Raw genomic sequence first — 21813 nt, forward strand, 5'->3', positions numbered from 1 at the left:
AAAAGTAACAACTTTATTGTATTCTTATTTTGTAATCAACATTTAACTTTCCAAAATTCAAACCAATCTTTCCAAAATTCCAAACTTCAAACCGATTCGAACATCCAAGGAGCAACTTCCGTCGTTCCCCCACCTTCACCTTCCTTCCGCTGTCCGCCGATGCCGCCACCGCCAGCATGAACCTTCATGTGCAACCGCAGGTTACCCTTGAGCGCAAACCGCTTCTGACAGACGTGACACTCGTGCGCTTTCTCGGCCGAGTGGACACTTGTGTGGTGAGCTGCGGGGGAGGAAATGATTAATTTAACGAGGAACCGGAAATTTCGAGTTGTGCCTTACACTTGAGATGAGTCCCGGTGCGGAACGTGCGGTCGCACAGCTTGCACTGGTACGGCTTGAGGCCGGAGTGAACTCGCTGGTGGTACTGGAGCGTTTTCTTGGTCTTGAACATGCTCGGACAGAGCTCGCACGAGAACGACCTCGGCTTGTGGATGGTCATGTGGGCCGATAGCAAGCTGGACGTTTTGTACTTTTTGCCGCAAATGGTGCACAGCAGGTTCGGCTCGAGGTGGACACCTTTGTGCATCGCCAGCGACGATTTGGTGAGGAACTGTTTGGAGCAAACGTCGCACTCTAGGGCCGTCAGCGGTTTGTTATTTTTGTGCAGTGTTCTCTGATGCACTCGTCGCCGGAATTCGGTTTTGAACTTCATGTCGCAAAGGCCGCACGGAATGGTCGCTTGCTCCAGGTGAACTTCGAGGTGCTGGTGGAGTTGTACTTTTTGGGCAAAACATTTGCCACATTCCTCGCAGGCGAACGGCTTCAACCCGAGGTGGACATTTTTCTCGTGTCGACGCAAGTTGGTTTGGTTTTTGAACCCAACCGGGCAGAGCTTGCAGAAGAAGGTGGGCTCGGCTTTGTGCGAGAGCATGTGTTCCGCCAGGTGCGTTCGCCGGGCGAAGGTACGATCGCATTGTTTGCACGGGAAGCGCGCCTTGCCGTGGATCTTGACGTGGGCGAACAGATCAAATTTTTTCTCGAACGTCGCCGGACACGCTGTGCACGTGAACACTTTGGGTCCTTCCGGTTCCGGTACCGGTTCGCTTTCGAAGCTGTCATCATCTTCACAATCAACTTCTTCTTCCTTCTCCTCTTCCTCGTCTTGTCCGTTGGTCGGTTCCGCACGATCCTCCCTGTACTCAATCATCGGTTCTTCCCAGCACTCCTGCACCTCCTCACCTTCCTGCTTCACCCCAAGCATTTCCATCAAGGGCAAACTCTTCCGGCGGTTCTCCGCCTCAACGCAGGCCTGCACAAAGTCGTACGCCTCATTCAACCGCGCCAAACAACCTTCGCAAAGCCACGGAGCCGTCGCATCGATCTCGATCGCGGTCAGCGAGCTAAACTTCCGCCCATGTTCAGCGTTTTCCTCGAGCGTCAAATCGTGCAACGTGTCTTCAAACGCGCAGATTCGGCAAACCTTTTCCGCCTTCACCATCATCGGCTGAAGCTTGTTATGAGCCTGAAACGAAAAAAAAAGATCCTTGCAACGATAACCAAACACCAAAATTGGTGGCCGCCACTAACCTCAACCGTCGCCTTTTGCTCGATACGCTGCTGCATTCTGGCCACCTGCCGCTCCAATTTCCGCTGCAAAGCTCCCTCCCAGATTGTCGGAACGGCCCCGTCCTTGAGCACATGGCGCTTGCCCGGTTCCGAAATGCGCTTGCCGCCACCCCGGAAGCACTCCTCCTCGAAGTGGTCCGAGCAAATCGATCCGTGCACTTTGGTGGAATCGTCCAGGGCACCGCCGCCACCAGCGCAAAATTCCACCCAGGCCTGGCGCTGCACCGGTTCCGTTGGGAACTTGTGGAAGCCCACGGAAAGCTTGCAACGCCGGGCCTGGTACATGGTAAGGCCGCAGATCACGCAGGTGGACATTGTTGGAAATTTAAGACTGGGAAGAGTATTGTTTATTTTTTTTAGAAACGTCAAAACCCGGATCACAACAGAATCGCAAAATCATACAAAAGTCGTTTACCTTAGAGAGCCTATATGGAGAGGCGAAATGTCACTCTCAGGCAAGGCTGTATATCAAAGGTACTCGTCATCTTGCTTTGCATTAGTGTGAGTGCATGACTCCGTGCCACTAAAACCAAAACAATAACAAAAGAACAAAGGACCGTGCCAGGAAAACCAAAACATAAACAATGTCAATGTCAGTGGAGTGAGAGAGTCAGAGATAGCGATTTTGACAACCGCACTACTACACACTCAATCGCGAGTACCTTAGGTAGAAAGCCATGACTCTCAGGGTTCCAATCGAAAAGTGCCAGCACCAAAGAAAAACTATAAGTATTTCAACCTTAAATTTGAATGACTTTGGGTGTTTGAAATTTCTCCCAGAACATTTCATTTCCCTATGTAGGTCCCTAGTTTACCTTACTGGGATCGTTCTTTTATTACGTAACGCAGATTGGGGGGAGGGGGGGGGTCGAAGGCCGTGTTACGCTCCACATTTTTTTTTTTAATTGTATCGAGAAATTAAAAGTGAGAGTGTGTGCGTGCAACATGGAGTTAAACTTTTCAAAGAGCCATGGTAATCTGCACAGAAAGTTTAACTCCATGTTGCACACACTCTCACTTTTAATTTCTCGATGGAAATTTTGCTACGAGGTGGCCCAGTCACGACGTTCTATCAGGATTCTAGCAGAGTTCTCACAGAGCTGGATATTCTTAAATACAGCATTCTAGCAAAAATGTTCCACCGTTCTAGCAGGATTCTGGCAGAACCAGCTCTGCTAGAATATTTCGTGACTGGGGGGTGGAGGGGGTCTGAAAATCCGATTTTTTGCGTTACATAATAAAAGAACGCTCCCTTACTGTTTAGTGGTTTGGGCAGAGTCTCGGCCCGAAACTTCAAACACGAACAAAAGCAGCGAACCGAAGATTGGCAATGACGTTTTGGAATTTTGACAGTTTGGAACGCATGAAATACCCCATTATCGGTTTCCCGCATGTAAAAGTAAATCTTTCCCAGTTCCTGAGGGGAACACCCGTGAAGAGTATCGGGGCCGGCATTTACAAAGCGGATTCAGTGGCAGTTTCATTCTCAACTTAATGTTAACATGTTAAGGTTAATGTTAACATTCCATAGGTCGCCTCCCTAAGGTGTCGTGATAAGGGTCCAGTTTGTGACGATACACTACCTTCCCTTTACTAAGCAATCGATTCCAGAAGGGAAAAGATCACCAGTTGTGTTGGTCCGAGCCGGGATTTGAACCCCGATCTACCGCTTACGAGGCGGAAGCGTTACCACTGGGCTACGTGGCTCGGTCACACATGGGTGATGTGAAAATTGTTGCACATGGCTGAAGTTGGGAATTTTGCAACTTATTTTAATTTATGCTAAATTTCAAAATTTGAACACGAATCTACATCGAATCGAAGTGAAAACTGAAGATAAACTAAAGGCACGATGATTTGATGTGCAATCTTGGTCAAAATGTCGATAAAAGGAGTTTGAATTGAAAAATAATAATAAAACAAATTCTGGTCTAGAATTTAACGAAATTTTGTCTTTTTTGTAAGACTTAATGTTATTGCGCAATGGTTATAGAATTTTTTACAAAAAAGTATTTTTTTTCGGTTCGTCCACAAACAATCCCATGTTTGTAAACAAACGACGCCATATTGCCAATGTTGTTCGGTAGCTCATATCAGGCCATCGCCGGAATCTCGTTTTGAAGAAAGGTCCATCGAAATATGAAGGTCTCCAGCCTCTCCAGCGCTATGATGAACAGCAAGTTACAATCGCTCCAAATGTTTCATCAGCTAGTTTTTCACACACACACAAAAAATATTACTGTAGTGACAAAAGTAACTTACTCTTGAAATAAAAGGAGGTCAATATTTGTCAACATTAAAGACATTAAAAGTTTTTTTCTTGTTTTGAAAATGAAAAATTTTACTGCTACAGCTTTTGAAAATATCATTGCTAACTGATTTAAAAGTTTTAACTTTTAATTCGACTGTATAATTTTCTCGATAGTAAGATTACGACTTACCATCGACAAATCTCGATCTACCATCGTCAAATTACGATCGTAATTTGTAATACCATTTTTTTGAATATTTTTTTGTTTAAACGGAATATTTAAAAAAATATATCTAAGTTGATTTTTTTTATTTGAAAAAAAAAACAAAAATCTAAATTAATTTCTTTATAAATTTTCAAAAAAGGCCGTTGCAAATATTTTTCAAAGTTTATGTTAAATTTAAAAAATTTCAAAAAATATTTTTTTTTAATTTAAGGAATTTCAAATTTTTTAATTTATTTAAAAAAAAACTTCAGAAAATTTAAGAAATTTAAAAAATTTTAGCTAGTTACCGGCTCACATCTCTCTCTTTTATTTCTCGATACGGCGTTGGCTGCGTCCTGATGCCGTTTGGTCGCAAGGATTTGAAATATTTCTCAGATCAAAACATAAACAAACTTTCCCATGCAATCGACTAAAAAAAGTCAATTTAAAAAATTCAAAACCCTCTAAAACAAAAATGACATTCTGCGCGGTCTGCGGCCTTCGCCGCGGACAGGCCGTCCGCAACGAGCTTCCGGTGGGTTTCCACCTGTTTCCAACGGAACCAGTGCAGCGCCAAGCCTGGGAGGACTTTTGCGCAGAATCCGGCGGCGAGCATAACGGTCCCAGGGATGGCTGGAACCGGTCAATCTGCTCGGACCACTTCGAGTAGGAGTGCTTCCGGGGCGGTGGCAAGCGCGTTTCGGAACCGGGCCGACGGCACACGCTGCGGGAGGGGGCCGTTCCGACAATCCGGAGCGGGACGTCGCTTGGAATTGTGGAGCAGAGGCTGGAGGAGATGTTGAAAAGTAAGCTGGAGATCTCGTTTGTTTCGGTGGATGAACCAACGATAAAGTTGGAAACGGTTTGCCGAATCTGCGCGCTGGAAGGCACGTTGCACGATTTGACGCTCGAGGAAAACGCTGAACATGGCCGGAAGTTTAGCTCGCTAACCTCGATTGAGATTGACGCGACGGCTCCGTGGCTTTGCGAAAGTTGTCTGGCGCGGTTGAATGAGGCGTACGAGTTTGTACAGGCTTGCGTTAAGGCGGAGAACCGACGGAAGAGTTTGTTTGTGGAAACTCTTGTGGTGAAAAGGGAGGAGGAAGAGATGCAGGAGGAACCGATGGTTGAGGCCAGAGATGAACCTGCAGGACAGAATCAGGCCGCCGAAGATCACTCTGAGTACACGTGCACAGCTTGCCCGGCAACGTTCGAGAAACGCGTGGATCTGTTTGCCCACGTCAAATCCCACGGGAAGAACCGCTTCCCTTGCCAGCAATGCGACCGAGCCTTCAAACGCAAGACTGAGCTGGAAGTGCACATGAACTCGCACCGAATCGAGCCCAGCTTCTTCTGCCCAACCTGTTCGGCTGGGTTCAAGTGCCAGACCAATCTTTGGCGACACCACAAATCAGTCCACCTCGGGCTGAAACGGTTTGCCTGCCAAGAATGTGGCCGACAGTTCGCCCAAAAGACGCACCTGCAGCAGCACGCTGCGGTTCACGTGGAGGAAGCGACAATTCCGTGCGAGCTGTGCGGCAAACTGTTCAAAACAGACTTTATTCGGCGAATGCACGTGAATACGGAGCACCGGGAAGACCAGCAGAACGAGCCCAAGGCGATCCGGTGCGAAGTTTGCTCCAAACAGTTCCCGAGCCAGCAATCTCTCATCGCTCACAGAGTTTGCCATCGCGATTCGAACCTGTTGTGCACCGTTTGTGGCAACAAGTACAAGTCAAATGCCATACTCCTCGCCCACATGGCCACCCACAAGGAGAAAGCGTTCGCGTGCGAGCAATGTCCGGTCGCCTTCAAGACCCGCAAATCGCTCCGGTACCATCGGCTCGTTCACGCCGGCCTTAAACCGTACAAGTGCGATCTTTGTGAGCGCACGTTCCGGTGTTCAACGCACTTGAAAAGTAAGTTTTATTTAATCAAACCCAAAACCTAACAAAAAAAAAATACTCCAAAACCTTGCAGCCCACCAGAGTGTCCACACCGGAGCCAAAGCGTACCAGTGTGTCGTCTGTAATCAGGGTTTCGCGATAAAGGTCAAACTACGGCAGCACATGGAGAAGCAACATGGAGGTGAACAGAGGGAAGAAGAAGGAACCGATAGCGTACTCAAGCGCGGTGTTTGATGAACGAAACTGAAGTGGCGTCGATATCGAATGTCAATAAAGTTGAAATCATTTGGATAAAAAGTCCTAGAACTCTGCAGTTGTGTTTAGCATCGTAGCTCGGGTGGCACAGCGAAGAGAAACTTAATTCTTTATCAAAGAAGGGTAATTATCAGGAAGAGGTCTAAGAAGGCTGATGTGTTGCTGGTTTCTCCGCTTATTCAGCGCCTAAAGGTTCTATCGTGCAGTGCACCACTGTCACCACACTTGACGCGTTTCGGTGGAAAGGTGGGATCCGTGTCCAAATCGTTGCCAGCGGAAGCATTGTACTGTGTCAGTTGACCGCTAGGTGAAGTACCTCGACCAGACCAAAAATTTCTTTCGTGTTTTTTTCGTGAGTCTTGAAAAAGTCTTTCAAGACTTGACTTAAATTCCTAAATTCTTAAATTCTTAAATTCTTAAATTCTTAAATTCTTAAATTCTTAAATTCTTAAATTCTTAAATTCTTAAATTCTTAAATTCTTAAATTCTTAAAATCATAAATTCTTAATCTAATCTAATCTAATCTATTCGAACACAAGTGCAGCCAGTCCGAAGAAAGCATCCGGGAAGAACTTATGGTTAGATTACGCCTCAAGTTCTTTCTTGTCATTATTAATTATTGCAGTACTTTCGAGAACCCCCGAAATGTATTACACTCACTAAAGCGGCCCGGCCTACTGCGATGCATTAACCGCAAGAGACAGATTCTATGAACGGAACCCACATTTCATGGAATCATCAGAGGAAGAAGAAGAAGTGGGGACATACCGTACCAACCACTTCGAGTTATTTATAGAATATGGTGTATGGTGTGTGTAGGGGAATCGTTAGGGAAGGGATTGTTATATTATATTGTAAATGACCTTGTGACATTATTTCACCACTACATTCACTCAAGGGGTGTCAACCCCTCGGTGGCCGAGTGGCTAGAGCATCTGACTACCAATCCAAAGGTGTGAGCTCGAATCCCACCTGATTTCATGCGTTTTTTTTAGTTCAGATTCAAAGTTCAATTATAGTCGAATAATTTGAAGGAGACCGGTCGGGAATCGAACCCGGAACCTTCCGTTTATGAGGCGGGAGCCGTAGCCATTAAGCCACGGGCCGGTCTTCTTAAATTCTTAAATTCCTAAATTCCTAAATTCCTAAATTCCTAAATTCCTAAATTCTTAAATTCTTAAATTCTTAAATTCTCAAATTCTCAAATTCTCAAATTCTTAAATTTTTAAATTCTTAAATTCTTAAATTCTTAAATTCTTAAATTCTTAAATTCTTAAATTCTTAAATTCTTAAATTCTTAAATTCTTAAATTCTTAAATTCTTAAATTCTTAAATTCTTAAATTCTTAAATTCTTAAATTCTTAAATTCTTAAATTCTTAAATTCTTAAATTCTTAAATTCTTAAATTCTTAAATTCCTAAATTCTTAAAATCATAAATTCTTAAATTATTAAACTCTCCTAAGCGCCGGCGCATTTTGAAAACCAGTTTCTAATTTTAAAGCTTTTGAATTTCAGGATTAATGAGAATTTATATTTTTCAAATCTTAAATTAAGAAAGTCTTTTTTTTTTTTGGTGCTGACAATTATTTTGAACTAAAGTATTTTTGGAATTTGTGAATATTTGTATTGAGTAGTTCTCTACGATTTTGCATTTTTCTGTGGCGCATTGGTTGTTTTGAAAAAGTAAGCTTGACATCTTCTGAGCCATAGTGCGTGATGGAGCAAGATCTGGTTTAGGAAATCTGATTTTTTGAAAGAAATCGAGTTTCTTGGAAAATATCGAAAAATTGGACAAGTACTCTACTTTTTTTTTAATAAAATGTATCGTTTTCAAGTAATAGACATTTTCGATTTCTTTACGTTTTTAGCATTTTAAAAATACTTCTTGAAAGAAAAGCACCCCGAAAAGTTTTTTTTTGAAAAGCTGAGAAAATTTCTTACAATTTTCTCTCTGAAACATTGAAAATCGGGCAATTAGTTTCTGAGATGCAGCCTTACAAAGAATTCGAATAGAGGAAATTGATTTTTTCTAAGTATCAGCGCAAAATTAGCCAGCAATTTTCAACCTACGATATCTCGAAAAGTATTGGAATGATTTTCAATGTCAAAAAATGAAACTCTGCGAAATTTTCTGATCTCTTCAGTAAAAATATTCAAAAAAAAACAAAAATTCGGTTTGGAAATTTTAACAATTAACCTTAGACAGCATCGAGCTGTGCTCAATCCATGCAAATAATGACGTTAGTCTAACCTCAAAATCGAGTCGGCGTAAAACCTTACTGTTTTACAGTAGCACCTCAGTGCTTCGACAAGAAATGTGTCTGTTTTACAAACTATCTGAACTATTTCAACAAAAACTTTTTCCTACTTTGCGTATTGAAGGTGTCTGTCTGACGTTTGTAACTGTCAGCCGTTTGTCACTGTGAATTGAAATATGATTTATTTATTTACCTTTTGCCGCAGCCAAAAGCTGCACGATTACGTATTTAACAGCCAACCAAGGCCACACTACACACACCGACGAGAGAAGGCAAAGAACGAACCCAATCGAAGTCGTGCGTTAACCACAGCTGTGTGATCCTTCCCAATCCTGGTCCCCGTTAACGGAACTCCGAACCCCACGGTCCTCGAGCCCCTTCCAATCGGAATCAAGGGTAGCAGCTAGCGTAGCAGTTTAACGTTTTTACCTTCTCTGGTAAGTTTAAGAATTTGTTTGCCCAAAATAAGGTGCAAAAGCACGTCACAAATGCTAATCATATTAATAGAAGTCAATTGGTTGAAATTACATAATTCTGCGGGGTCGTCCGATCACTTTCCAGCAAACCTGTGCGCGTTGATAAGCATCTCCGTGCGAAGCCGTAGAAAGTTACTTTCTAGTCCTAAACCACGCTGGTTTAGACCAACAAAAACAACAAGTTCAATTTCTTATCTTATTCAAACGATTTGTTTTTAGCCCCAGCTGTAAACAATCCCAGCCGCAGAATGGCAGCCCTCGGACGGAAGCTGATCGACAGCCTCAAGAGCAAGGAGTTCCGGGAGTACCTGATGAGTACGCACTTCTGGGGACCGGTCGCGAACTGGGGCATCCCGATAGCGGCGCTCGCGGATATTAAGAAAGATCCTAAGATTATTTCCGGCACGATGACCACGGGTGAGTAGGGGAAAGTGGGGCAAGTGTAACAAGCTAAGGAAATACTCGTTATAACCCATTAAAAACGTTAAAAAATCTGTCGGATTTTTTTGAATCATCTTATTCCAGGTCTTGAATGAGACTTTGATAGAACAAGTTTTTAACAAAAACTGTTTTTTAATGTAAAAAATTGATTTTAAAATTTTTGATTTTTCGTACGTTCTACTCAACTAGTGGGGCAAGACGAACAACCCGTTGGGGCAAGAGGAACAATGCATGAAAAAACATGCTAATTTACTAACAATTGAACTATTATCACTTAGATACATTAGATTAGGATGTATTTGAAACGTTTCTTTCATTTTTAAATTAAAAAATATTTTACTAAAAATTTGACCGTTTTTACGAAAAAAAAAATATTACTTAGATGATAAATAGTAAATTTTCATGATATTATTATATCGTGTATGGACAATTTTTTAAACAATTGTTTATCAGTTTTTAAGAACTTTTATGTATTTTTTTCACAATAAAATATGTTGCTGCAGCAATTCGTATTTTTTTCCATACTAAAAATCCATATGGTACACTTGCCCCACCTAAACAAGATTTTTTAAAAGCTCTCTACAAAAATAACCAAAACATAAATCATACTTTATAATAGGTGCAAGTCGTTGGTAGGGACACTACTGATCTATGAAAAACAGCATTTTGATAAAATGAGCCTTAAAACGAACCCTAAGCCTTATTTTGTACTTTCCAAATATTATAAGGAAACAATAGTTTTGAAAAAACTTCATTCAATCTTATGCCCCGTGGCGTTTACGTCGTTTTGGCGGTTATGTGGTAGTAGAATCAGCTAATTGCATTGCTAGCAACAATTCCTCATACTGGAAATAATCAAAATTGTAAAAATTACGGCCTTACGAGCGATTGTTCCTCTTGCCCCATATGGTCGTCTTGCCCCACCTTCCCCTACAGTAATGGGATGTTAAATCGGCCACATGGAGTTAAAAATTGGAGTTTTGGTTTTTATAAAAGTTAATTTGGATGTATTCCAAAGTTGAACAAGAATTTGGTGCAAAACCGGACAACATGGTCAGAAATCGATATAACTGATATAACTAAAGAAGCTATTAGACTATGGCAAGCAAACAAACAAACTCGCGCTTTTTTTGTGTTTGGCAGTTTGCCAAACTCGCAAACAAAGCCAAATGTATGCAGGCAAACTACCAAACAGTTGAAATTTCAACATCAGTTTGACAAGTGGTTTTGACGTTTGACGGAACTATCCCGTGTGCATGACGAAGCCCGATTTTGAAATTTTGCTTTTTAAAAAAATACAAAAATCAAAAACTGACGATTTTTTATATGAAAAACACAAAAATATTTTTATCTTTTTTTTAAATAAGTTTTTTGAAAATCGGCCTTCGTCATGCACACAAGACCGGTTTAAAGAGTCTTCACCAAAATGTTGAGCCGATTTGGGCAAAGCAGGGTTGAGATATCGTGGCACCCGTTTTTTTAAACTGCTAACTTCAAATAGCTATATCTCGGCAATGATACAACCAAATGTCTTCAAAATTGTTTTGATAATAGATGAAAATGTATATTTTAATTCCCTGAAAACAGATTTTAAATAAAGTTAAGTTTGTGCTCACACCAGCCTCTGACTTTTCTATCGATTTACATGTATGTAACCCCTTAACTCATCTAATCTCAATTTGTAAATGAGCATTTTTAAATCGTTGTGCGTCCATAATTTTTGATAGAATTGACCAAAATTCGTTTTCCAACAACAAAAATGTTTATTTTGACATTCTTCTCAATTTTCTAGAAAGACTCAAAAATGTACAAAATGATCTAGTGGTTGTAAAAGAAGAAACAAGTTTTTTTATTCTTTAAGTTAAGATCATCATTTTCAAATATTAGTTTCAAAACTCACAAAAAAAATCATTGAAAAGAGTAGCTAAATGTTCAATCTAAATATGAAGTTTTTAATATCTTCGCAAAACTTTAAAAAAATATATACAGTACTTGTTCGGTAACTAGGTGTTGTTTAACTGAGCGCACGATAACTGGGCTGTAGCCCAGTTAAAAAACAGACAAACATAAAAAAACAAAGCTAAATGGTCGCGGTGTCAGTACCCGAACAGACGGTAATAAAATGAAAATGATTATGGAATTCAGAATTTTGTTCATATTTTCACGATTTTCATTGATCATGATGTTCAAAGATACAGTAAACTAATGAACTGGGTTCTTTTTTTTTATTTAAGCGAAATAAGTACATAATGAGTACATTCTGTTTATCTTTACCGATCATATTGTTACAATGCATACAAATGAGTAGATTAGAATGAATTAAAGCATTTCAAAAGTGTTTCTATCTTGTTGTTGATTGAATTATGGTGACGATAACCGAAATTTGATCATTGTCACCAAGTACATAAATGAATTCAATTTTTTTTTTTGCGGCAAATAAATAGAATATTTTAATATTTAGTTAGCAGCAATGCTAGAAAGTTATGCCTTCTTTTTTCGAAACCAATGTTTATTACAGGCCTGCCCAACGTCCGGCCCGCGGGCCGGATCCGGCCCGTGAAGCCATTTCATCCGGCCCGCGACGGCTTTTTAAAATATTTCTATGACCGGCCCTTAAGGCTGTTCATAAAGTATTAAATAAATAAAAATTTTGTCTGAATTAAAAAAATAAGCTTGAGATCAAATTTTGACATACTATAAGAACATTCTTCATGTTTGAATTTAATTCTTATAATTTTTATATTGATATTTTTTAACTGAAAAATTGTGCAGGAAAACAAAATTATCCATTTCGTAAAATTGTGAAATTTATGAAAAAACTTGGATTGTTGTCTTAAAATTTACAAAAAGAGAATAAATGTTATTTCTTTCAGTTTTGACTGTGTAAATTTCAATTTGTAGTTTTTTTTCTAATTTCTTTTTTTTTAATAAATAAGTAAGCAAAACTAATGTATTTTTCCAGAACAACTTTTTAGTGATAATAAGCTTAAAAATCAAATTATTCATATTGAAAATAGATCGCTGGAAATATTTTTAAAATATTGAAAAATGTAACAAAAACTTCAAAAAATTGCAACGATCATTGAAATTTGAATTTTTTTTTTTATAAAAAAATATCAAGGTATTTAATTGCAATCGTCAAAAACAATATCTATCCAGGTTTTTAAGCGAAGATGGCGTTCAAATGGTGAACGTCCGAAATGTCAAAATCACGCAGTGGTACCAATATTCCGAAAAAAGTGTTCCATGGCATGACAGCCACATTTGTTTTCTAATGTTGGTGCTACTGCGCGATTTTGACAATTCGGATGTTCACCATTCGAACGCCATCTTCGCTTAAAAACCTGGATACAATTTTAAACAAGCAAAAATTAAAATAAGTCAAATAAGCACATTTTTGAATAATATATTTGTTTTTCATTTTTAAAATCAAGGTATCATATTTGCAACACTAGTTCTTTTATGTATTTGCTTTAAAAGACCCCAATCATAAGAAAATTGAAAAATGTGTTTACTTTTTCAACTTTTATCAAATATTAATTCCGGCCCGCCACTGCTTCAGAAAAATCAGATCTGGCCCGCAGGGCCAAAAGGTTGGGCACCCCTGGTTTATTACATAAAACTATGGTTTAAAAAAATTATAAAAGCAAACCGCGCCCAAAAAGGCGGAAACGCATTACAAACGAAGTTTGGAATGCGTTTCCGCCTTTTTGGGCGCGGTTTGCCTTATGAGATTCGGCCTTTTGAGCATTCGGCCTTTTGGGATTCGGCCTTATGAGAATTCTGCCTTTCGAGTAATTTGGCCTTTTGAATTTCGGCCTTACGGGATTCGGCCTTTTGAGATTCTGCCTTTCGTAGGAGACCCAATAAAATGCCATTTCAATAACAAATACTGTTAAAATAACAGAAAGTGTAGTGGATTTTTTTTTTTGAAAAATCAACTTTTGCATAAGAGTTGAATAACAATTTATGTTATCATAACATAATTTGTTATTGGTCTGATATTGATTGAAAGCCAGAACAACTTTGGAATAACATTTCTTGCTATGGAAGAATACTTCAAACTATTATTGGGATGATCGGATTAGTTGTTAAAATAACAAAAAATAAGAACAAAGATTTGTTCGAAGAATAACTAAAATTTTATTAGTTTGTTATTACAATAACAATCCAATAATAAAAAATACATAACGACGTATGAGCAATTCTCTACGAAATCGGTCTTTTTTCTTATATTATAATTTTTGTATTTTTTAATCCGACTGAAACTGTTTTGGTGCCTTCGGTATGCCCAAAGAAGCCATTTTGCATCATTAGTTTGTCCATATAATTTTCCATACAAATTTGGCAGCTGGCCATACAAAAATGATGTATGAAAATTCAAAAATCTGGTGTCTTCGGCAAAGTTGTAGGTATGGATACGGACTACACTGGAAAAAAATTATGCACGGTAAAAAAAAATTGGTGATTTTTTATTTAACTTTTTGTCACTAAAACTTGATTTGCAAAAAAACACTATTTTTATTTTTTGATATGTTTTAGAGGACATAAAATGCCAACTTTTCAGAAATTTCCAGGTTGTGCAAAAAATCATTGACCGAGTTATGAATTTTTTAATCAATACTGATTTTTTCAAAAAATCGAAATATTGGTCGCAAAAATTTTTCAACTTTATTTTTCGATGTAAAATTGAATTTGCAATCAAAAAGTACTCTAGTGAAATTTTGATAAAGTGCACCGTTTTCAAGTTAAATCCATTTTTAGGTAACTTTTTTGAAAATAGTCGCAGTTTTTCATTTTTTTAAATTAGTGCACATGTTTGCCCACTTTTGAAAAAAATATTTTTGAAAGGCTGAGAAAATTCTCTATATTTTGCTTTTTTGAACTTTGTTGATACAACCCTTAGTTGCTGAGATATTGCCATGCAAAGGTTTAAAAACAGGAAAATTGATGTTTTCTAAGTCTCACCCAAACAACACACCATTTTCTAATGTCGATATCTCAGCAACTAATGGTCCGATTTTCAATGTTAAAATATGAAACATTCGTGAAATTTTCCGATCTTTTCGAAAAAAATATTTTCAATATTTTTAAACCAAGACTAACATTTCAAAAGGGCCAAACATTCAATATTACGCCCTTTTAAAATGTTAGTCTTGAGTTAGTTAGTTAGACTCAGCAACTAAGGGTCGTATCAACAAAGTTCAAAAAGCAAAATATAGAAAATTTTCTCAGCTTTTCAAAAATATTTTTTTTCAAAAGTGAGCAAACATGTGCACTTATTTAAAAAAAATGAAAAACTGCGACTATTTTCAAAAAAGTTACCTAAAAATGGATTTAACTTGAAAACGGTGCACTTTATCAAAATTTCACTAAAGTACTTTTTGATTGCAAATTTGATTTTACATCGAAAAATGAAGTTGAAAAATTTTTGCGACCAATTTTTCGATTTTTTGAAAATATCAGTATTGATTCAAAAATTCATAACTCGCTCAAAGATTTTTTGCACAACCTGGAAATTTCTGAAAAGTTGGCATTTGATGTCCTCTAAAACATATCAAAAAATAAAAAAAAATAAAAATAGTGTTTTTTTGCAAATCAAGTTTTAGTAACAAAAAGTTTTTTTACCGTGTATCATTTTTTTACAGTGTAGTCCGTATCCATACCTACAACTTTGCCGAAGACACCAAATCGATCAAAAAATTCCTTCAAAGGATACAGATTTTTGAATTTTCATACATCATTTTTGTATGGCCAGCTGCCAAATTTGTATGGAAAATTATATGGACAAACTAATGATGCAAAATGGCTTATTTGGGCATACCGAAGGCACCAAAAAAGTTTCAGTCGGATTAAAAAATACAAAAAAATCGAATGACCGAAATCTGAGAGAACTGCTCGTATAACAAATTTTGTTATAAATAACATAAAATGTTATTGGCCTAGTATTTTCAAATATCAAAAAATGTTATTCCCAAGTTATTTCCGTCTGCTCGGGTAGATGCAAAAATGAACTCCACCAGATTTTTTTATGTTTTTTTAGTTTTTATGATGTTGTTGTTGTTTATGAACGAAAATGTAAATTGTATAATCTGGAAATACTTTAAGTAATCGTTATTTCATTTTTTTATGAGAAAATATAATGCATCGATGTTCCCCTCGTAGCTTTTAGATCAGCCCAAGCTTTTAGAAAAGCCCAAGCTTTTAGAAAAAACCAAGAATAATAAAATTTTGCGCTATTCGTGTTGTAACCTGATCATTTTCTAACAACTAACCTAAAAAATCTTTTTTTTTTTCTCTCTCTCTCTCTCTGTCCCTAGCCCTCTGTCTGTACTCGCTGGTCTTTATGCGCTTCGCGTGGCGCGTAACCCCCCGGAACATGCTTCTGTTCGGCTGTCACATCACAAACTTTACCGCCCAGGGCCTGCAGGGTGGCCGCTTCGTCGAGTATCACTACATGGGTGGCAAAAACCGGGCCGTTGAGGCTCCGGCTCCGGCCCCGGCCGAGGAGAAGAAGGCGGCCAAGTAGAGCTAGTTTTGTCTCGCGTTTGTTAAAAAGAATTGAAGAAAACGAAACGAATATTTGCAAAAGCTTAGGTAGGGAATAAATGGTTCTAGAGATTTATAGTCTTTCGCAGCGAGGCTTTGAACGGAACAACAGTCGAATAAAAGGGTGGTGGCAGTGGTGCAATAGTGGTGCTCTCGATGTTCTAGATTGTAACAGGTCCAAATAACATCATCCGTGTTCGTGTGTTCGTCAAATAGTTAAGTGGAAGGGTTTTGATTTCGTTCCGCTAGAGGGACTCCAACTTTTTAGAGGCACAATTTTAGGGAAAGTAACTAACGAGTAGCGATTAAAATTGTCTTGCATTAGAGCAACTTTTACACGCACTTTACACACATTCTTAGGAAATATTTACAGATTGAGCAGCTGCAGACGTAGCTAGAGTAGTGGTAGTCGTAGTCGCGATGCACTGAGATTTTGCTTCCCGTAGATGTTAGAAAAATTTGTTCACACATAAATACCTCAATGAAAATCAGTTCAGCCAACTTGAGTAAGGGAAAACCACCTAACATAAAAAACCCTAAACTTCGATTCAGATAAGTTAAAATGAGCTTTGCTCAAATGACAAAACCGTACTAAGTAAAGAGGAAAGAGATACCTTCTTGTTGCTTTTTAAGAAAATTTAAATGTTTGAAACTGAAATTGGTCCAACCCATGTAAACACAATGATACCAGATTAAATGAACAGGAAAACCAAACTTATCGAAAAATAAAGTCTTTGGATTTGTTTTTTTATACAGTAAAGATATATGATTGTACGTATTGTCGTAATATTTAAAAGACAGAAGAAATAAAGTTGTATGTAAAACTTCAAAAATGTTATCACTTGTTATTCACCGGTCGATTGAATGCAGTTGGAACGATAAAGTAAAACACAAAAAAGCTGTGCTTTTAAAAAAAAGTAGAAGAGATGCGTGGTGATTTTTCACTCGACCGTAATATTTCGATCATAATTTCTCGACTCACGCTCGAGATTTCTCGATAAGATGACGATCTAAAATCGACAATTTACAATAAAAATTTGAGTGTCGAAAAATCTCGATCGTGGGTCGAGAAATTACGACCAAAATTTGTAATGGCTTTTTTTTTAAATATGTTTTAATTCAAACATACAATTAAAAAAAATAAGTCTAAGTAATTTAAAAAATATGAAGCATTTCAATAATTTAAAAAAATTCTGAAACATTATTTATTTTTATTTAAAAAATTTAAAATATGAAATCAAAATTTTAAAAATTTTAAAGTAAAATCAAAATTTGAAAGATTTAAATTTGAAAATTTTCAAATAGATTTTTTTTATTTTTAATTCATGCTATTTTACAAATTTTTATGATTTTTGATTTTAGAAATTTTTGAAATCTTTTTTTTTGTTGGTTCTGTGAGATGTGCTTCGTTCACAGAATCTGCCTCTGCGGTTAATGCAACGCAGTAGACCTGTCCGCTTTAATTTTTGCAATACATTTTCGGGGTTACTCGAGTGTACTGCAACAAGTAATATTGACAAGAAAGAACTTGGGGCGTAATCTAACCCCAAGTTCTTCCAGGATGCTTTCTTCGTAATGGCTGTGCTTGTTTTTGAAGCTTGAGAAATTTTTGAAATTATAAAAATCCATGAAATAAAAAAAAGATTTTTTTTAATCTTTCTCAGTTTAATTTTTAAATTTAAAAAATTTCAAAAATTTAAATAAAAAATTAAATTCATTAATTCAGAAATCATCAACTTTTTTAAAAATTTAAAAAATTTCAAAGAAACTAAGTCTATTTTTTAATTCTAATTAATTTATGATTTTATATTTGTCGATTTTTTAAATACTTGAAGTTTCTAAAATATACATACCGAAATAATCTCGATCGTCTGTCGTAATTTTGAGAAATTACGGTCGAAATATTACGATCAAGTGCAATAATTACGTAGGAAAATGCATTTTGAATTGTTTCCAGTTGATTAGACTTCTGGCAGTGATAAAATATTGAAACTTTGACAAAATGGGGTCGCGGAACACCAATTTGAGTAAGAAATAGAAAGAAAACAAAAATAAACCATAAAAATAAAAACCACAAGCAATTTAAAAAATCAAAAAGTATTTTAAAAATTCTAAAAATATTTTTTATAATATTTTTTTTATTATTTTTTATTTGTTGAATTGATAAATAATTGTTTTATTTTATAATTTTTTTCATTGCTGCATAATTTTTTTTTAATTTTACAATTTTTGTTTTTCTTTTGAATTTTCAAATTTCTAAGTTTTTAATTTAGGCATTTTAATAAAATATTTCTGAATTTAAAATCGTTGGAATTTTATTTTTTTGAAATTATAAGTTATCGGATTTTGAAATTTTTAGAATCCCAAATTTTATTTTTTTTATTTTAAGTATTTCAATTTTTAAATTATTGAAATTCTGATTTTTTCAATCTTGGAATTTTAGAATATTTGTTCATGTTTACTCTCACTACTTGTTGGATATCAGATAATGAGATCAGATATTCTTTGAAATTTGCAACAGGATTGAGATGTTTTATAAACTTTAAGAATTTCAAGGCATTATTCAACACATTAGAGGCTGAAGGTTAACAAGAACAAGGTAGCAGAATTGATCTGGGAAATGAATTCATAGGACGGGATCGAATTTGATTTGCACCCCAGCCGTGGAGACGGCCTGAATACCAAAATCGCGGAAAACTAGGTTGGTTTCATCTAAAAATTCAACTCTTGTACCGACTCCGATACCGCATCCTTGGTTGTGACCGATGTCGGACCCACATGGGTTGCCAATATTAACTAATGAAATATTTCACCACCACCAAGTCAGAGCCGAGTTGATTGTTATACTTAAAATATTTATTGTTGATTTCTTTTTTTTGGAAAATTCATTGCACGGGCCTCGCCCGTGTGGATCAATCGGACCGCGCACTGGTCGCTGGTTCGAATCCCGCGGCGGGCGCTCTAAATTTCTTTGTGTAAATATGGGTATCCGGCGCCGTCGCTCCGTGCCGTACTCAAACACTTAAGGGCCCAGGGCGGCAAAGTCCTTGTAGATAAAAAGGAAGACTAGCAATGGTGGCCAAAAGCTATAAAGTCAACTTCGTTCGTTCGTTGCACAAATTTAATGGCAATCCCGGTTAAACGGTTTCACCGACATGGTATTAGAAAAGTTACTGATGAAACGTTTCATAAAAATCCACCAAAATTAGTCAGGGAAGGTGATATAAAATTACAGCTTGACACCGTAACTATTTGAACATTTTTCCAAATATGTACACATTTAATGACACGATAAAAAATGATTGCAAAACCATTCGTGCAGCCCAAACTTATTATCTACTGACTGTTTCTGAAGAAAAGACAGAACATAACTTACCTTAAAGTCTAACGAAAACCCCAAACTCCACCTCACTCCACCATCACTTCCGGAATGATCAGCTCGTCTTCCTCTCCCTCATCCTCCTCGTCGTCCTCTCCATCTCCATCACCATCCGCCTCCTGGCTGTCCTCGTCCACCAACGACTGCTCCTCCTTCACCACCACATCCTGACTCCCGTCTTCATCCGCGCCCTCGTCCCCTTCCTCCTCTCCCCCCTCGACCGCCATCAGCGCGTCCACCAGCGACGCATCGTACGGCATCGACTCGTCGTCCTCCTCCAGCACCGGATGTTCGTGCTCGTCGCCCCGTTCCTCGAACGTCGCGAACCGCCCGCCGATCATCACAAACACCTTGCACTTGGTGCACTTCCACGCGATCCGCCCGTCGCTGATGAGCCGATCCGACGAGTAGCGGTAGCCCTTGTACAGGACAAAGCGCTGGCCCCGCTTGCCGGGGATCAGCTTGTAGTACACCGGTTGGCCCTCGTTCCGGACGTCCTGCATTTGGCCCTCGATGATGTCCGTTTTGGCGTAGTCGTCCTGGGCGGGAAATTTAAGTTTTCAAATTTGTTCATTTGTTTTCATAAGTTTTTTTTTAAATATTTCACCTCACAGCTATTAAAATCGAAATAATTTTATTGAAAAAAAAGAAATTCCAAAATTCTTAATTTCTAAATTCTTAAATTCTTAAATTCCTCAATTCTTAAATTCTTCAATTTTTTAATTTTTTAATTCTTGAATTCTTAAATTCTTAATTTCTTAAATTCTTAAATTCTTAAGTTCTTAAATTCTTAAATTCTTAAATTCTTAAATTCTTAAATTCTTAAATTCCTAAATTCTTAAATTCTTAAATTCTTAAATTCTTAAATTCTTAAATTCTTAAATTCTTAAATTCTTAAATTCTTAAATTCTTAAATGCTTAAATTCTTAAATTCTTAAATTCTTAAATTCTTAAATTCTTAAATTCTTAAATTCTTAAATTCTTAAATTCTTAAATTCTTAAATTCTTAAATTCTTAAATTCTTAAATTCTTAAATTCTTAAATTCTTAAATTCTTAAATTCTTAAATTCTTAAATTCTTAAATTCTTAAATTCTTAAATTCTTAAATTCTTAAATTCTTAAATTCTTAAATTCTTAAATTCTTAAATTCTTAAATTCTTAAATTCTTAAATTCTTAAATTCTTAAATTCTTAAATTCTTAAATTCTTAAATTCTTAAATTCTTAAATTCTTAAATTCTTAAAATTCTTAAATTCTTAAATTCTTAAATTCTTAAATTCTTAAATTCTTAAATTCTTAAATTCTTAAATTCTTAAATTCTTAAATTCTTAAATTCTTAAATTCTTAAATTCTTAAATTCTTAAATTCTTAAATTCTTAAATTCTTAAATTCTTAAATTCTTAAATTCTTAAATTCTTAAATTCTTAAATTCTTAAATTCTTAAATTCTTAAATTCTTAAATTCTTAAATTCTTAAATTCTTAAATTCTTAAATTCTTAAATTCTTAAATTCTTAAATTCTTAAATTCTTAAATTCTTAAATTCTTAAATTCTTAAATTCTTAAATTCTTAAATTCTTAAATTCTTAAATTCTTAAATTCTTAAATTCTTAAATTCTTAAATTCTTAAATTCTTAAATTCTTAAATTCTTAAATTCTTAAATTCTTAAATTCTCGATTAAATTTTCAAAAGGTCCTATCTGCATAGGAAACCCATGAGGGATAGGTTGTTTTGAAAATTTAATCTAGAATTCTTAAATTCTTAAATTCTTAATTTCTTAATTTCTTAAATTCTTAAATTCTTAAATTCTTAAATTCTTAAATTCTTAAATTCTTAAATTCTTAAATTCTTAAATTCTTAAATTCTTAAATTCTTAAATTCTTAAATTCTTAAATTCTTAAATTCTTAAATTCTTAAATTCTTAAATTCTTAAATTCTTAAATTCTTAAATTCTTAAATTCTTAAATTCTTAAATTCTTAAATTCTTAAATTCTTAAATTCTTAAATTCTTAAATTCTTAAATTCTTAAATTCTTAAATTCTTAAATTCTTAAATTCTTAAATTCTTAAATTCTTAAATTCTTAAATTCTTAAATTCTTAAATTCTTAAATTCTTAAATTCTTAAATTCTTAAATTCTTAAATTCTTAAATTCTTAAATTCTTAAATTCTTAAATTCTTAAATTTTTAAATTCTTAAATTCTTAAATTCTTAAATTCTTAAATTCATAAATTCTTAAATTCTTAAATTCTTAAATTCTTAAATTCTTAAATTCTTAAATTCTTAAATTCTTAAATTCTTAAATTCTTAAATTCTTAAATTCTTAATTTCTTAAATTCTTAAATTCTTAAATTCTTAAATTCTTAAATTCTTAAATTCTTAAATTCTTAAATTCTTAAATTCTTAAATTCTTAAGTTCTTAAATTCTTAAATTCTTAAATTCTTAAATTCTTAAATTCTTAAATTCTT

At 35.9% G+C, this 21813-nt stretch overlaps 4 protein-coding genes across 5 annotated transcripts in view; 2 read left to right on the forward strand and 2 right to left on the reverse strand.

Annotated features, from left to right (window-relative positions):
* LOC120426212 (zinc finger protein 570-like) lies at positions 1-19486 on the reverse strand. Its single transcript, XM_039590920.2, has 4 exons — positions 19346-19486; positions 1588-1957; positions 340-1522; positions 1-280 (listed from the first exon to the last, which is right to left on the reverse strand). The coding sequence occupies exons 2-4, from the start codon at positions 1939-1941 to the stop codon at positions 87-89; spliced, it is 1731 nt and encodes a 576-aa protein (XP_039446854.1). The 5' UTR covers positions 1942-1957; positions 19346-19486; the 3' UTR covers positions 1-86.
* Positions 4525-6300, forward strand: LOC120426213 (zinc finger protein 501-like). The gene is made up of 2 exons (XM_039590921.2): positions 4525-6001; positions 6063-6300. Exons 1-2 carry the CDS (start codon positions 4879-4881, stop codon positions 6221-6223), a joined length of 1284 nt encoding a protein of 427 aa, XP_039446855.1. The 5' UTR covers positions 4525-4878; the 3' UTR covers positions 6224-6300.
* On the forward strand, positions 6367-16802 carry LOC120426214 (mitochondrial pyruvate carrier 1). Of its 2 annotated transcripts, XM_039590922.2 has the most exons (4): positions 6367-6490; positions 8709-8940; positions 9199-9396; positions 15741-16802. In XM_039590922.2, exons 3-4 carry the CDS (start codon positions 9228-9230, stop codon positions 15947-15949), a joined length of 378 nt encoding a protein of 125 aa, XP_039446856.1. In that variant the 5' UTR covers positions 6367-6490; positions 8709-8940; positions 9199-9227; the 3' UTR covers positions 15950-16802. The 2 variants fall into 2 exon arrangements, with proteins under 2 accessions (XP_039446856.1, XP_039446857.1); XM_039590923.2 differs by lacking the exons at positions 6367-6490; positions 8709-8940 and adding an exon at positions 9000-9110.
* The window catches only part of LOC120426211 (uncharacterized), a 10133-nt gene continuing 7538 nt past the window's right edge, over positions 19219-21813 (reverse strand). The window contains exon 3 of the mRNA XM_039590917.2: positions 19219-19887. Within this exon, the coding sequence (XP_039446851.1) occupies positions 19378-19887 (510 nt within the window). The 3' untranslated portion in view covers positions 19219-19377. The remainder of the gene's footprint in view (positions 19888-21813) is intronic.

This window comes from Culex pipiens, chromosome 1 (assembly GCF_016801865.2).
Source record: "Culex pipiens pallens isolate TS chromosome 1, TS_CPP_V2, whole genome shotgun sequence".
NCBI classification, from domain to species: domain Eukaryota; kingdom Metazoa; phylum Arthropoda; class Insecta; order Diptera; family Culicidae; genus Culex; species Culex pipiens.

Coding starts and splice junctions, on each gene's coding strand:
- LOC120426212 (XM_039590920.2), bottom strand. CDS start 1,941: ATGTCCACCTGCGTGATCTGCGGCCTTACCATGTACCAGGCCCGGCGT. Junction 1,523..1,587: donor AGCAAAAGGCGACGGTTGAG/GTTAGTGGCGGC, acceptor TTTTCGTTTCAG/GCTCATAACAAGCTTCAGCC. Junction 281..339: donor CACCGGGACTCATCTCAAGT/GTAAGGCACAAC, acceptor CCTCCCCCGCAG/CTCACCACACAAGTGTCCAC.
- LOC120426213 (XM_039590921.2), top strand. CDS start 4,879: ATGTTGAAAAGTAAGCTGGAGATCTCGTTTGTTTCGGTGGATGAACCA. Junction 6,002..6,062: donor GTGTTCAACGCACTTGAAAA/GTAAGTTTTATT, acceptor AAAACCTTGCAG/CCCACCAGAGTGTCCACACC.
- LOC120426214 (XM_039590922.2), top strand. CDS start 9,228: ATGGCAGCCCTCGGACGGAAGCTGATCGACAGCCTCAAGAGCAAGGAG. Junction 9,397..15,740: donor TTCCGGCACGATGACCACGG/GTGAGTAGGGGA, acceptor CTCTGTCCCTAG/CCCTCTGTCTGTACTCGCTG.